The following is a 15,665-nucleotide window of genomic DNA, read 5'->3' as shown; positions in this document are numbered from 1 at the left end:
ACAATAAAACAGACATGTCATTAGGTTTATGCATAGTTCAAACAGTTGTCCAATGAGGGCATTCTTTAACCATGAGTGATACCTCTTTTTACATAACTTCATATTCACAGACAGCGAATGGTACCTGCATCTGAATTGTCAGCTGAAGCCTATAATCTCACAAGGGTGATTATTACTAAAAGGCTTATCTCTGTCAATGCTCAGTTCAAGGATCTTAGTTTTACTTAAGGTAACATATACCAAACAAACAGAAACTGGAGTTTCATATATGCCCTGCCTGGGGTATGACCCCTCCTCTAGACTTAAGTAACAAGAAATAAAGTGTATAAGGAATACCTAGTTAACTGAACCCAGGCAGGCTATACCTTGTTCATCAGTGGAAGGTTGAGAATGTACCCGGGCGGCAGGGCGTCCGGGGGCATAGAAAAGAGTAAGGGAGTAGAGAAGGGGAGAAGAGGATAAGAGGAAACAAAGGGGTGGGAAGGGGGGGGAAAGGAGAAAAAAAAAAAAAAAAAAAAAGGGGGGGGGGGGGGGGGGGGGAGGGGACCGAAGTCCCAAGAGCAAGTGGCTATCTGCTATATTGTCCCTGTGGACTCCACTCATGAGACTATTGTACGTTAGATGTCTTTCTATTAGTTGACTCCTACTTCCCAAAGTGCCCAGATTTGCCCGTGTAACCCAGCCTTGCCCATGGATCTCAAAGAGAAATCTTCCATAGAGCGGATATATTCGATAATGTCTCGTATCATGTAAAGTGTGACCTGCGTTTTTCCTAACCAGCATCTTGCAATTGCTAGTTTCGTAGCTAACAGTATGGTGATACAGAGCACTCTCTCAGGTTGTGCCAGTTTTCCCAGTCCCAAATGGAACAGGGCAGTGTCAGATGTCAGTCCGTTTAGTAACCCCAATTGATCTAACATTACCTCTATTTGGTCCCAAATTACCCTTATTCTCGCACAACTCCACCAGATATGATAGTGGGAACCCCTTTGGCCACATCCCCTCCAGCATCTGTCTGAAGCCTGTGGGAACATCTTATTGAGGCTAACTGGTACTCTATGCCAGCGTAGGACTAGTTTTATGTAAAGCTCATACAATGAGACACAATGGATTGCTGCTCTTGTGTATTGGACTGCCTGTTGCCACTCCAACTCCTCGTGCTCCTTCCTCATATCTCTTTCCCATTCCACAATGCGGAATGTTTTGGCGAATCTTTCTGAGTCTAGCAGGAGTTGGTAATGTATTGTCAACGCCTTGCGTAGGGGTTTGCCCACCAGCCATCTTTTTTCCCATTGTGTCAATTCTCTGGGTTTCTCCTTTTGAAACTTCCATGAGATCAACAATGATATAAGCCTGAAATACTCAAAGTGGAACTTTTTGGGGATGTCTATGTCTGACAGATTTGAGGCTTGGGTCGCCAACCCTCTGGGTGTATAGAGATCTCTGACATGCTGGATACCCCAGCCGGACCACAACTGCGCATGAGATTCCGGCAAACAGGATAGCAGAGCCCTGATTGAATGGATTGGGGATGGGTGCGGAGCCACTCCGGTCAGGCCCCTAAGTTCTCTCCATGTTTTAATACCTGCTTTAATGACATGATTCTCAACCCCCAAGAGTGCATCTGTATGCTGAGGGACCCATATGAGGTCCCCCAGCAGCAGACCCGAGGGGAGCACAGCTTGCTCAAGCTGCCCCCACCTAGTTTCCTCAGCTGGGGCCCCCCACGCTGTCACGTGGGAGAGCATAGCTGCCTTATAGTACTTGCCTATGCTAGGTGCTGCCAATCCTCCGTGCAGAACAGGCCGTTGTAGTTGTTGCATGGCTATCCTCGAGGGTTTACCCTGCCAGATAAACCTGTTTATTATCGTCTGGAATCGGCTAAGGATATATTGCGGGACAGCCAGTGGTATACATCTAAAGAAGTACGTGACCTTGGGGAGAAGGGACATCTTCACCGACTGTATTCTCCCGATCCACGATATCTCATATTTAACCCATTTCATAGTGAGAGAATCAAATTCTTTTAACAGAGGGTCGTAATTCGCCCGGATTACAGTCTTTGGGTCCGGGGAAAGGACAACCCCTAGGTGTTTTAATCCAGTCGTGGACCAAGCAAATGGGTAAGTCTCCTTGAGCTCCTTAAGTTGCTCCGTAGACAAGTTTATTGCCAACGCCTCTGTTTTAGTGAAGTTGAGCTTGTAGTATGATATCGCACCAAATGTCCGTAAACATTCAAAGACTGCCGGCAACGAGGTTTCAGGCTCCGTGATAAACAGGGTGAGGTCATCTGCAAAAAGTGCGAGTTTTTGCAAAGTATCATGAATCAGTACTCCCTGGATTTCAGCCGTCTTCCTAATCATGATAGCCAAAGGCTCAATAGACAGTACAAAGAGCAGTGGGGACAGCGGGCACCCCTGTCTGGTCCCATTTCTGATCTCAAAGGGATCTGAGCAGAACCCCTTTCCTCGGATTCTGGCTGAAGGGCCCGAGTATAGTGCCATAATTGCACTAGTAAGACAGGTCGGAAGCCCAAAGGCCCTCAACACTTCCTCCATATACTCCCACCGCACCCTGTCGAAGGCCTTTTCTGCGTCCAACGACAGGGCAACTAGTGGGAGCCCCAGAGACTTAGTCTCAACGAAGATGTCCAAAAGACGGCGCGTATTGTCCGAACCCTGACGGCCCCGGACAAACCCCACCTGGTCCAGATGGATCAGGGAGGGAAGCACTTTGGCTAGCCTATTAGCCAGGATTTTCGAGTAAAGCTTTATATCCACATTTATTAAGGATATAGGTCTATAACTTGCACATCTACTCGGATCTTTGTCCGGTTTTGGGATGGTCACAATTTCTGCTTCCAAGTATTCTCTGGGGAAACACCCATTCTGGAAAGCTGCATTAAAGACAGACACCAGGAGGGGACTAATCTCTCCCGAGAGTTTCTTGTAAAAGATAGATGAGAATCCATCCGGGCCCGGGGCCTTGTGTAATTTCAGCCCTTTTATAGCTTGGGTCACCTCTGAGATAGTAATGAGAGCCGACAACGATTCCTCGGCCTCCTTCGGAACTTTGGGCAGGTCGAGGGCTCGCAAAAAGTTTACTATGTCCTCCCTAGGGAGGCTTGGCTCTCTCTCGAATGCGGATATTTGGTAGAGCCTGCTATAATATTCCACAAACGCTTCGCCTATGGCTCTTGGCGAATAACGCCTTCCCTCTTCCGTTTGGATATAGGCGATTCTGTTTGCCATTGTCTTTTGGCGGAGTTTATTCGCAAGCATGCGGTCAGCCTTGTTTCCACTATGGTAGAATTTCATTTTCAGAAATTTGAGCATTCTTTGCGTTTGCTCAAGTTCTAATTTTTGGATTTGTGCTTTGATTTCCTGCCACTTAGTGACATCCAAAGGGGAGGCTCTGTTTTCAGCTCTCTTCCTGAATGCTCCCAGCCTGCAGTATAACTGTGCTAGGGACTCATTTCTCTGTTTTCTCTGCTGTGCTTCTTTTTTTATGAGGAGCCCCCTCATGTAGGCTTTTAGTGCCAGCCAGACAATGGAGACTGAAGTCTCCCCTGTGTTGTTGATCTTCAGAAACTCAATGGTTTCTCTGGACCATTCGGGCATGGAAGTGTCCTGAAATAGATGCTCAGGCATGCGCCATCTCCTGGGCCCCTCTCGGGCACCTCCTGTATCTAAAGCGACCACCACCGCATCATGATCAGACCATGTGCATGGCAGTATAACAGATCTCTGCACCTTCCTCAGTGCCCAAGGGTCACAGAAAAAGTAGTCTAATCTAGAGAAGGATGAGTGGGGAGCCGAGTAGAAGGTATGGTCACAGGAGTCAGGATGGAGAGCCCTCCAGACATCATGGAGGTCATATTGGGCAGACAGTTTCCTAAATTTTTGAGAGATGTAGTCTCTATTCCTATCTCCCGGTAGTTTGGTGTTCCCCCTTCTATCTTTCTCTGGGTCCCAAATCATGTTGAAATCTCCAGCTAGGAGGATGTGGCCTTGTTTCACTTTATCTACTTTCCGGAGGAGATTTTTAAGGAAGCTAGCTTGATTGGTGTTGGGCACATATATAGCCACCAATGTGTACAGGACACAGTCAAGCCGGCATACACAAATTACATACCTCCCTGCAACATCGCAGTCAGTGTATATAGGTTCGTACGCTACTTGATCCCCTATCAGTATCGTCACCCCCCTTGCCTTCTTGTGAAATGTGGATGCAATACAAATTGGGTAGTGTATGGATTTGAATCTGGTGGCTATATCTTCCGTCCAGTGGGTCTCTTGGAGGAGAGCTATGTCAATGCGGTGTTTTTTCAAAAATGTAGTGAGTAAGCTCCGTTTAGTCGGAGAGTTCAGGCCTCTGGTATTTAAGGTGCATAGTTTCATGTCTCACAACTACGGGGGGGCCCTTAGGTGTAGGGGTAGGAAAAAAAAAAAAAAAAAAAAAAAAAGGGGGGGGGGGGGGGGGGGGAGGGAAGGGGGTAGGGGAGGGAGAGAGGGGTGAGAGTTATAGAATAAGAGTGTTCGGAATGCTGAGCCAACCTCTCCAGACGCCCCACCTCCCCGAGTTGGCAGAGAGTCCTCTACTCTGCTAAGTGTATGCGGGGGGTCAGCTGTCCCCTATCCGCATATGAGTAACAGGTTGGGGAGCAGTGATGTAGGGTATTGTGATATGTAGAGGAATGAGGCGTAGGGGTGGGAGGGATCGGGCAGGAATAGATGGAGTGAGGTAGTGTTGGTGGGACAGGAGGGGAGGGGGAGTGTGGGGGGAAGGGGCACAGGTTAGGAAACAGAAGTGGAATGAATGCGGGGTGGGAGGTGTAGGGTGAGGGATAGAGGGTAAGAGAAGGAATATGAAAGGTGTTAGGTGAGGGGTGAAGAGAGTATGGAGAGTGTTAGGTGAGGAGTGAAGAACGGAGGATGAAAGAGGAGAAGTGTAAAATGAGGGATGGAGGGTGGAAAGAAAAGAAAACAAAACAAGAAAGAAATAAGAATGGGAATGCAGATGAAGATGGAGGGGGGCGGACCCAGCAACAGACCCATAGCCCCCCCCCCAAACCTGTAACTATAATAACGTATGAAATTAAGACAACATTAACATGTTTACAACCGTGTATAGGGATAGCAGTAACTTAACACAGGCCCGATAGGCCTTCAACAACAGTAAGCTATAAATCCACTTTAACATTAAACAGCAATTTCCAAGCAACATATAGACATTTCCTGAGACTAGTGGCATTCAAAGTTTATACTTTTACTAGTGTTCATGATACAATTGAGACCCACTAGTACACTTCTAAGTGGACCTAACCTAACCAGACCTGTGCAGACCCTAGCAGTCACAGTATCAGTCTCAAGACTATGGGCTTCCAGGATTCCATTCTCGGGCATGTGCTCTGAGCTCCGGGCTCCTCCTGGGCGGGCGTGCTGGTAAGTTGCGTTCTATAGGGGGTCTCCCTGGAGAGGCAGGCGGCGATCCATCCTGTTGTTGCAATTGCCAAGTCCTGAGGAGCTCCTGCCCCTGTTGGGGAGTCAGTATGATATGCTGAGTTCCATCTTTGGTAGCTATTAATTTGGTAGGGAAGCCCCATCTATAACGGACTTGGTTACCTCTTAGGACTCTGGTGACCTCTGCGAAACTTCTCCTTTGAGCCAATGTGTAGGAGGAGAGATCTGGGAACAACGTAACCTCTCTGAATTGCCCATTAAGCTGGGGGGAGCGCAGCATTGCTCTCATCAATTTATCTTTGTATGAGTAGTAATGTAAGCGGGCTATAGTGTCTCTGGGTTTGCCAGGGGGAAGATTTCTAGGTCTCGCCGTACGATGGATACGATCTATTCTATGCATGTCTCCCACCACTGGGCCAAGGATTGACTGGAAGAGGCGATGTGCATAATCTTCTAAGTCCTGCGGGAGGACCGACTCTGGGATTCCTCTGAGTCTCACGTTATTTCGCCTAGATCTATCCTCTAGATCTGCCACCTTCGCCTCCAAAGAGGATACTTGGTCCATCAGGCTTTGCGTTTGGCCCACCCAGTTAGTGTGGTCCACCATGAGATCTTCCTGCTTCCTTTCAATAGTATCGGTTCTTTCACTGATAGAGGAGATATCTCGTCTCAGATCCTCAAATGTTCTTTCCAGCTTGTCAAACCGTCTGCTTAGGGTCTGATTTTGGGTCTCAAACATACGCTGAATAGAGTCCAATGGTAGAGGTAGGGTGTCTCCCTTAAATCTACCTGGGGTATTTGAAGTAGAGAGTCTGCTCTCAGGAAGATCTTCCGGCATATCTGAGGTATTAGATAACTCATCTTCGGATCTAATTGATTCCCTTTGTCCCCTTGGGTGGAAGTGATCCATCACCGTCTTCTTAGGACCAAGGTTGCCTTTCAGTTTCTTCTTCGCTTGCTGCGACATAGTTGTTATGTCTTTCCTTCCAAACCGGTCACTGCTATATCTGTTATATGGATGTTGTCAATCTGAGGTATGTGAGAGGGGGGGGGGGGGGCTTCCAGGGCCCTTTTTAGACCAGCATAGTGTTGTCTGACTAACTTTGGGTGCACAAATCAATGTATAGCAGGCATGTAGTCTCTCTCAGGGGGAGGGAGCCCGGGGTCTGCAGAAGGTCTGGAGATATTGGTTTTGTTTGCCACTATACTGGGGGTTAAGCCCCCTTAGGGGGTATATTGCTGTATCTTAATATTAGTATGCGACTCTCTCCTGGGGAAGTTGTCACCATAGGACGAGATGGGGAAAAGGAAAGGGGGTATGACCCGCCAGTGGACCTCTGGCGGGAAAGGGAGGAGAGGGTACACCCAAAACCAAGAGGTAAAGTTACTGTAGGTTATATAAACTTAGCAATGATCAAGTAAACCCTTTTATAACCAGAGGGCAGATGTCTAGGCCCCCCAGGATGAACTGCAGCTAGTTAGGTAAGACAAAAATGTAATGAAAAATTTTTCTTGGGAGCAATCTAAAAATTATACTCAGATCTAGAACAAGCGTGTTGACTCCAAGACCAATATACCTGTGGGGTTAATCAAGGATATTAGGCATACATTTATCAGACTTAAAATGAGATGACCTTTCTCTCTAGGCAATGGAATCTAAGACACTTGCACTAATGCAGCCGCCTTCGGTGTATGGTCAGCAGTCAGCCATCCTAAGCTATGTTAAGGTGGCGGGGTCAAAAAGCCTCACCTAGATTGGGGCAATAATCTCCAATTTCTAGAATCAGGTCAGAAAGGCCTCTACTCTCACACTGCAAAGATAAGGCCTGAAGTATAAAACACAGTAGGTTGGCTTATACAGATTTGCAATAATTAGTACACATTTATCTAAATTGCAACTTTAGTGACTATTATATCAAATACCTGCAAAAAAAAAATAGTTAAAGATGCATTAAGAGGTTATCACAACACAATCTGTAATTAGCAATACTTGTCATGCAAACCTTTATAATGGAAGTGGTGTGCAGGGCCTCTATAAGTGCTGTTATGCACCTGATCCTATAGGGAGAAAGCTAGAGCATTATAAGACAGACATTTGCAAACAGACACTCCACTTTGGGCACAGGCCCAAAGACAATAACGCTGGCACAGCAGCTTAACACACTGATTTGTAGTCTATTAAGTATGTCCCAAAGAAAAAGAGAGAAAAAAAAAAAAAGTTCTCCTATATGACTTGGCAGTTCAGAGACGTATAGTCTGATATGGTGGGGTAAGTTCGTGTGTAGAGGACCGGTAGTCTCTGTTTAATTGGCCGGGTTGAGAATATATATACAGAAAATCTTTGCCTGCTTCCTATAAAGTTAGATGTTAGGCCGCTTTGTTAATATTTTAAGAGGTCAGTACCTCAGTCTCCCACGTGGGTGAGGCCTACTCACAGGCTGGGGGAAGCCTCCATTCCCTGTAACTCTCCCCTCCTCTAATGGGTCTCACAGGCTAATCTCGTGTATGGGATAGGCTGAGGTGGTCAGGGGCTAAACATACAACTCACCGCGGCCTCCCGGCACTTCTGAAAACGGTCAGGACACAAGATGGCCGTCTTTCGCGCCCTCGCTTCTGAGCTGCGCAACAAGGGGGTTATGGAGGCTCGTTCTATCGGGTCTCCTTGTTCTCCAGTGGCTCAGCTATCGCACTCCTGGCCCCCACTCCAGCAATCCAGAGCAGTCGGAAGGGCCCGACTAGTGACCCAAGCAGCGGCCCAGTTCCGGTCGGTGTTAGGCCGGGAGTCACTATCGAGCAATGCGGCCCCAGGGGTAAGTAGATTCCCTTAGACAAGTTGGCAGGGGTGTAGGCAAATCTCCGGAGCGGAGCCCCGACCCTCCGGAGACCAGGAGCCACCGCAGCCGCGGCACCTAAGGCAGGGTTCGTAATAGCCTTTGCGGGTGTCCTCCTGAATAGGTCTGTCTTGCGGGTTACACTTCTCCCTCTGTATTTGTCGGCCTCACGGACTTCTCTCTGCTCTTCGCAGCCCTCCCGGGCTAAGTTCAGCAAGGGGGAGATGGTGTGCTAACGTTCTGGAATGGAGCCCCAACCTTCCAGAACGCAGGTAGACTCAGTCTTAATGTTGCGGGCGGGAAACTAACGTGCGGCCAGCCCGATGTGGGTAGAAGAACTCCGTCTGGTCTCTCAAATAGACAGATTCCGGCCCCAGAAGATAGTAACCGGCTTCTGGTGTCTGCTATACCAAGTTTATACTAGCATTACCAGGGCAAGAGAAAAAATAAACTTTGTTTTAGGAGTTTATGCCGAGGAGCTCAGCATCTGCACGTCTTTGCACTATGGTTGCTGGCTCCGCCCCCCCTTTTTGTTTTCTTATGCAATTACTACTGTAATTCTGTGTCTTATGTGTTTAACTGGTTCCCACCTTTGTAAAAATGCTCAATATATTCATATACATTTTTGCTACCTCTTGTCTCTATAACAAACTACATTATTCAATTACTCCTTCTCCCTCTACACCTGCACTGTTCATTAGCAAATCTCTCTTAAACTCACCTTACTTTTGTACTCATAAACTTTACCTATTCCTAAACACTCTCTCTCCCCCTTGCAGCTCGTCTCAAAAGCAGTCTCACTACTGCAAATCCGTAAGTCATCTCATGTCACTCTCCTTCTTGCTTTTACTTACTGCTGGTGACATCTCCCCTAATCCTGGTCCCCAACCACTGCCTAGCTGTGCACATCCATGTGTACCGTCCCATAGACTCTAGCCACTACCCATTTCACTAGTGGGATACCCACTACCCATTTCACTTGTGCTCTCTGGAACTCTCGCTCTGTTTGCAACAAGCTCACTTCTATACATGACCTCTTCATCTCCCGCTCCCTCGACCTTCTGGCCCTAACAGAAACCTGGCTCTCTCTCCTAGACACAGCATCCCCGAGTGCTCTATCACATGGGGGTCTCCACTTCAGCCACACTCCTAGGTCTGGTAATAGACAGGGAGGTGGTGTCGATATTTTACTTTCCTCTCGCTGCACCTTTCAACAAATACAACCCATCTCTTCCTTCACATTTTCCTCATTCGAAACCCACATAATTTGCTTATTCTCTCCTCTCTCTATACGTGTTGCAATCATATACTGACCCCCTGGCTCCTGAACTCAATTTCTAAATCACTTGGCTGCCTGGCTACCTGATTTCCTTTCCTCAGACACCCCTGTCCTCATTCTTGGCGACTTCAACATCCATCTTGACAATCCCACTACCTCATCTGCAAAACAACTTCTGCAACTCACTTCCTCTTTCAGCCTGTCACAATGGACTGATTCTCCCACTTACAAAGACAGTCACTCTCTTGACCTGATCTTTAGCTATAGATGCACTCTCTCAAACTTCACAAACTCCCCCTATCCTCTTTCTGACCATTATCTTCTTACTTGCAACATATCATCCCTCCCTGCAACTCTCCCTCCTTCTACTCCTCACACCAAACTACACAGAAGCATTATGTCATTAGATCAGCAACAGCTTGCTAATTCCCTCAAACCTCTCCTCTCATCCTTCTCCTCCTTTTCCTGCCCTGAACAATCTATCTGCCAGTATAATTCCACACTTATATCCGTCCTTGACAATCTTGCCCCTCTTACCATAGCTTGGAAATCACACACTGATACTCAGCCCTGGCATACTCCTCTGACACTGTACCTACGCAGCCGATTTTCTTCATTACAAATTCATCTTGAACTCCTACTATTCTGCACTTAATCTCCATAAGCAACACTACTTCTCTACTCTTATATCTAATCTTTCTTCAAACCCAAAACGTCTGTTCTCCACTTTCAATACTCTCCTTCACCCTCCCCCACCTCCTAATACAACTTCTCTCTCAGCTCAAGACTTTGCCAGCCACTTCAATAACAAAATTGATTCCATCAGAAATGAAATCAGCTCTCAACATAATTACATTCTCTCCCCCCCCTCAAATGCTCTCACTCAACCACAACCCACATAAACTTAAACTTAGCTCATTCTCCCCTGTTTCTGAGGAAGAAGTTTCGGCACTTATACTGTGCTCTCACCTCAATACCTGTCCCCTTGACCCTTTCCCCTCACAGCTACTCCCCTCCATCTCTGCTACCCTTACTCCTATACTAACACACATTTTCAACCTCTCCCTCAGCACCGGTATATTTCCCTCATCGCTGAAACATGCACTGGTCACACCTATCCTCAAAAAACCTTCCCTTGATCCTACCTCCCCATCCAACTACCGCCCTATTTCCCTCCTCCCTCTTGCCTCAAAGCTTTATGAAAAACTAGTATATGCACGCCTATCCCATTTCCTTATATTAAATTCCCTTCTTGACCCACTGCAATCTGGATTTCGTCCCCATCACTCCACAGACAGCTATTGTTAAGGTTTCCAATGACCTACTTACAGCAAAATCAAAAGGCCACTTCTCTCTGCTTATCCTCCTTGATCTGTCTGCAGCCTTTGACACTGTTGACCACCCTCTTTTGCTTTGAACCCTCCAATCCTTCTGCATCTGTGACACAGCCCTTTTGTGGCTCTCTTCATACCTGTCAAACTGTACTTTTAGTGTAGCCTTTTCTGGGGCCTCCTCTGCCCCATCACCACTTTCTTTTGGAGTACCGCTAGGCTCTATCCTCGGTCCCCTTCTCTTCTCAATCTACACATCATCACTAGGTCCCCCTATAAACTCCCACGGTTTCCAAAATCATTTGTATGCCGAACGACACCCAAATCTACTTCTCTACACCAAACCTATCTCCTTCCTTGCTAACCTGTGTCACTAACTGTCTTTCTCTCATCTCTTCCTGGATGTCCTCTCACTACCTCAAGCTAAATCTCTCCAAAACTGAGCTCCTCATTTCCCCCCCCCCTTCTTCCAAAATCTCCACCCCCAATCTCTCTATAACTGTTGACAACTCCATCATTACCCCTACCCTGCATGCCTGATGTCTGAGGGTCACATTTGACTCAGATCTTTCTTTCACTCCTCACCTTCAGTCCTTGGCTAAAGCCTGCCACTTCCACCTTAATAAAAAAATATCTCTAAAATTAGACACTTCCTTACACAAGACACAACTAAGATTTGAATCCACTCTCTCATTCTTTCCCTCCTCAATGACTGCAACTCTCTCCTCTCTGGTCTCCCCACCTGCCGCCTAGCTCCTTAAATCAATAATGAATGCCTCTGCCAATCTCATCTTCATTACACGTCGCTCTTCATCTGCTGCACCTCTCTGCCAATCCCTTCACTGGCTTCCTCTTGCCTCTAGGATCAAACACACAATTCTCACTCTGACATACAAAGCCCTCAACTGCACTGCTCCCCCCTATATCTCAGACCTTGTCTCCAGATACTCTCCCTCCCGTCCTCTTCGCTCTGCTCATGACCTCCTACTCTCTTCTCTGGTTACCTCATCACACTCCCATTTACAGGACTTCTCCAGACTGGCTCCAATCTTGTGGAACTCACTGCCTTGCCCCACAAGACTCTCCCCTAGTTTTGAAAGCTTCAAGCGCTCCCTAAAGACTCTACTGTTCAGGGATGCATACAACCTATGCTAACCTTACTTTATACCAGTTCCACTCCTCCATTGCTATCCCCTGAACCCCCTTAGCATGTAAGCCTAACAGCCCAGCAGTTTGTAGATCACCTTCTTAAGAGCTGACTACAACAGTGCGACTCTTGGCAGGGCCCTCTTGTACTCCCCCTTTGTTTATAGTGCTGCAGAACCTGTTGGCACTCTACAAATAACTGATAATAATAAATAATAATAATAAAATGGCTTTACACCACAGACTATATTGGTATAGATACACTTTCCTCCGTCTCATCGCACGGAGGATACATTCAAACCAGATATACAAGACAATGGTATATTTAATTATTTTATGTATCATTGTTTGGTTATCAACAATTGATACCCGACATATTTGGACAGAAAATATCAGATGTTTCTATTTCTACAACTAACGGTCACCTTTTACACAATGACGTTTGACACATTATGTTTTTTAATATATGAACATATTTGTTTCTTTTACCATTTCAAAAGCCAGTCAAATTGTCGACACAGATGACTCAGATTATATTCTCACTATCACACATTCCCACTTATTTGGTTTTACATACACTCACAATTCACAATTTATCTGATTTTATTAGACAAATATTTGGATAATGTTTGAAGAAGCAATATACATTTTATGTGTGCGCATACACAAAACTGCATGTTTTTATAGAAAAGGTTTTTTATTTGTTAAAAGATGACCGTAAATAGAAAAATATAATTATACATTGTTTCGAATATGAGGCTCCACTAGTATGCTATTTAAATATTTGTAATTTGCACAAAAATGTTTCTTTTTTTTAAGCATCAACCATTCTGATTAATTTGTACCTAACATTTAACACCTGTTACGGCTCCAGACAAAGTAATTTTCTTTTCCTAAGACACAGTTCACATTCTTATTTCCATTGGTTCTTCTTTGTGTGACAACTTCCGTTTTTATTTTGTTACAAGTGTATATAATGTTACTAATTACAATGCTTTGTATTTGTTTTTTATACTGCCAAAAGAAACGACCAGTGTGTTTTGGTTGAGAAACGTGTTGCTGTAAAAAATAAAGCGTTTTCTTACCTTTTAAATATCGGAAGTTGTCCTCTTGTTTTTATCCTTCCTCTAACCCCACAAGTGGGTATTGAAAGTGTCTGCAGTTTTGCCGGGACTTGGATTTCCAGTTTAGAACTCCGCCGGGGACACCCTGATCAGTGTTCTAGCCACTGTACAGTGCTAGCCTGCCCATTAGCACCGGTCATAGTACGGTGCAACTCGATCTGGTAAGCATATTTACCACCAACATCCACCAACCCATATGGAACATATTAAACTATGTGGCGCCCTCTTTTTGTTTTTTTGTCAAGTGGAGCTGCCTTGCCACACATTGGAAACATTTTATATCATTATAGATTCTTGGACATATGTTACTTTTACACCAAAGTAACTTTCTGGTAATATTTGGACATTACACAAACATACATTCAGAGCGCCTCTTTGAGTTCCCCTCCAGGGTTCTTCAATTATATATATATATATATATATATATATATATCCTACCTATAACTGTCTTATGGAGGCACAAACTATAAATGTGAGTGCACAACGTATATGTAAGTATGCTTGGTCATGTACACTGATTTTGTTTTTAGGTAGAATATCTCTTTATGTAACTGCTTCTTTAGGATGGTTTGTCATAAAGCTGTGCCTAAGCTTACCGCAAGAAGTAACGCCAGCCTTCCTGATGCCCCACACCCGCTTAGTACGACTAGCCCATCATCAGGAGTCTATGGGAGAAAAACACATTATTCAGGTGATGGTCTTCATAGTATTGTAAAAGCTAATACAGGTTTAGAGATGTCAAGTGCACATATTTATCTGTCTCACAGATTATAATGTTACTTAGGGATGACGTCTTCTGATAAACATCCTTAGCGAATAGCATTTCCTTAACGTAAAGGCTTATTTTCTAGGTGATCTTCTTCATGTAGGTGCTAGAGACACAAACTGGTGGAAACTGCTCACCAGCACTGCGAGATCCCTAGGAAAAATTTCAAAAGGCAAATTTTGCTTTACTTTTCTAAGGGCCGTTCCTTGCATTGCTATTTGTGAAGGAGAGACAAGCCCAGTGTAATATAACACTGCATGACTTGACAGTTCTGCTGCATTTACACTTTGTCCTTTGTATTTTATATCAATTTACACTTCAGATTAAAACTTTGCACTTTCTGTTTTGTATTTTAGCAGTTAATTTAGAATTGTGATTTTACAAATTCTGATTATGCTTTGACAGTTTTTGTGTAACAAACAAATAAGGATCATACTTTCTATATTTTGCGTGTATCTTTTACAAGTTAAATTGCAATTTGTATTTCTTCTATTTAAAATAAAACTGAAAAACTGCCCACTTTAGTTTCCCTAGAGAGCTTCAGTACTTATTATGCACTTGATTCTTTAGTTTGGAAAGATATTATAGTACAGTCTTCACAGGGGTGGAACTCACTGTATTCTAAAAGAAAAAGGATAGAACACGGAAAGTCCTAGGGCCTGATGAGCTAAGGCTCTCTGCTCAGTCAAGGTGATCTAAGAAGTCTCGTCAGTATAACAAGGTCCCTCAAAGAACTTTAGAAACACACATTTTACCTTGAGAAATGTTTATCTCACTATGCAGGGTTATCCATGTGAATTAAAGACTCACATACTTCTGTCATACCCTGGGGACTCCCCTGTTCAGCCCAGGGAACTGCCCTGTCCCTCCCACTTTCTAAAGCTATGTTACAATAGAAAAAATACAAAATCAATGTAAATTGTAAAAGATACACAGAAATATACATATGATCCAAATTTGTTTAATTAACACAGACATTTTCAATCAGAATTTATAAAATCACTAATGGATCTGAATCTAAATGTATTAAAATATAAATAAGAAAGTGCAAAGCATAAATCTAATAAAACTGAGGGGACACAATCTAATGTATAGTGATATAAAATAGCAACTATCATATCATGCAGTGCTATATTTCACTGGCCGTGTCTGTCCTTCAGACAGAGAAATGAGAGAGATCTCACAGTGCTGGAAAGTTCTGCCCTTTTTCTTTGAGCATTCAGTGAGTTCAGCCCCTGTGAAGCCTGCTCTCCAATTTCTCTCCAATCAGGACAATATTTCATCATGGGTCTCAGAGTCCTCATGGCTGCCTGGTCAAGGATGTGTTATTGACATCAATTATGTCCCAGGGAACATATTACAGCTGTCATGTATCATTGCTATTGGGGGTAGCGGGTGGAGCAAAAATACTCCCTAACCTTAAGACTAGTCTTAAAACCTTTTCCTAGTGCCATCTATACCCTTAAACCTTAAGCCTTGCGCTTGACCTAGCTTTGGTCTTAATTTGGCATATAGCTGGCATGGGCCATTGACGAGTAGAGGCAGTGATTGGGTCCGGAGTGCTTGCAAGTGGATCTCTGGAATTTAACTTTCTCATCGGATGGTAAGCTGCTCGTTTTCTTTCTGGGAGCGGATGTAAGTCAAGTTAAACTCTTATCTACATGCATGCATTTACTTCTGAGCAATGGTAGCAGTGTTTAAAATTGGGATTGAATGTATTTCAAAG

At 44.7% G+C, this 15,665-nt stretch overlaps 1 protein-coding gene across 8 annotated transcripts in view; it reads right to left on the bottom strand.

Moving 5' to 3' along the window:
* Positions 1 to 15,665, bottom strand: part of GCKR (glucokinase regulator) — a 326,754-nt gene that overhangs the window by 237,810 nt on the left and 73,279 nt on the right. For all 8 annotated transcript variants that reach the window (XM_053709432.1, XM_053709430.1, XM_053709438.1 and 5 more), the window contains exon 5: positions 13,770 to 13,838. In XM_053709432.1, the coding sequence (XP_053565407.1) occupies positions 13,770 to 13,838 (69 nt within the window). The remainder of the gene's footprint in view (positions 1 to 13,769; positions 13,839 to 15,665) is intronic.

The sequence above is a fragment of the Bombina bombina genome, chromosome 4 (assembly GCF_027579735.1).
Source record: "Bombina bombina isolate aBomBom1 chromosome 4, aBomBom1.pri, whole genome shotgun sequence".
NCBI lineage: Eukaryota > Metazoa > Chordata > Amphibia > Anura > Bombinatoridae > Bombina > Bombina bombina.
The sequence above is the reverse complement of the archived record's forward strand: the minus strand, read 5'-3'. Positions and strand labels throughout refer to the sequence as shown.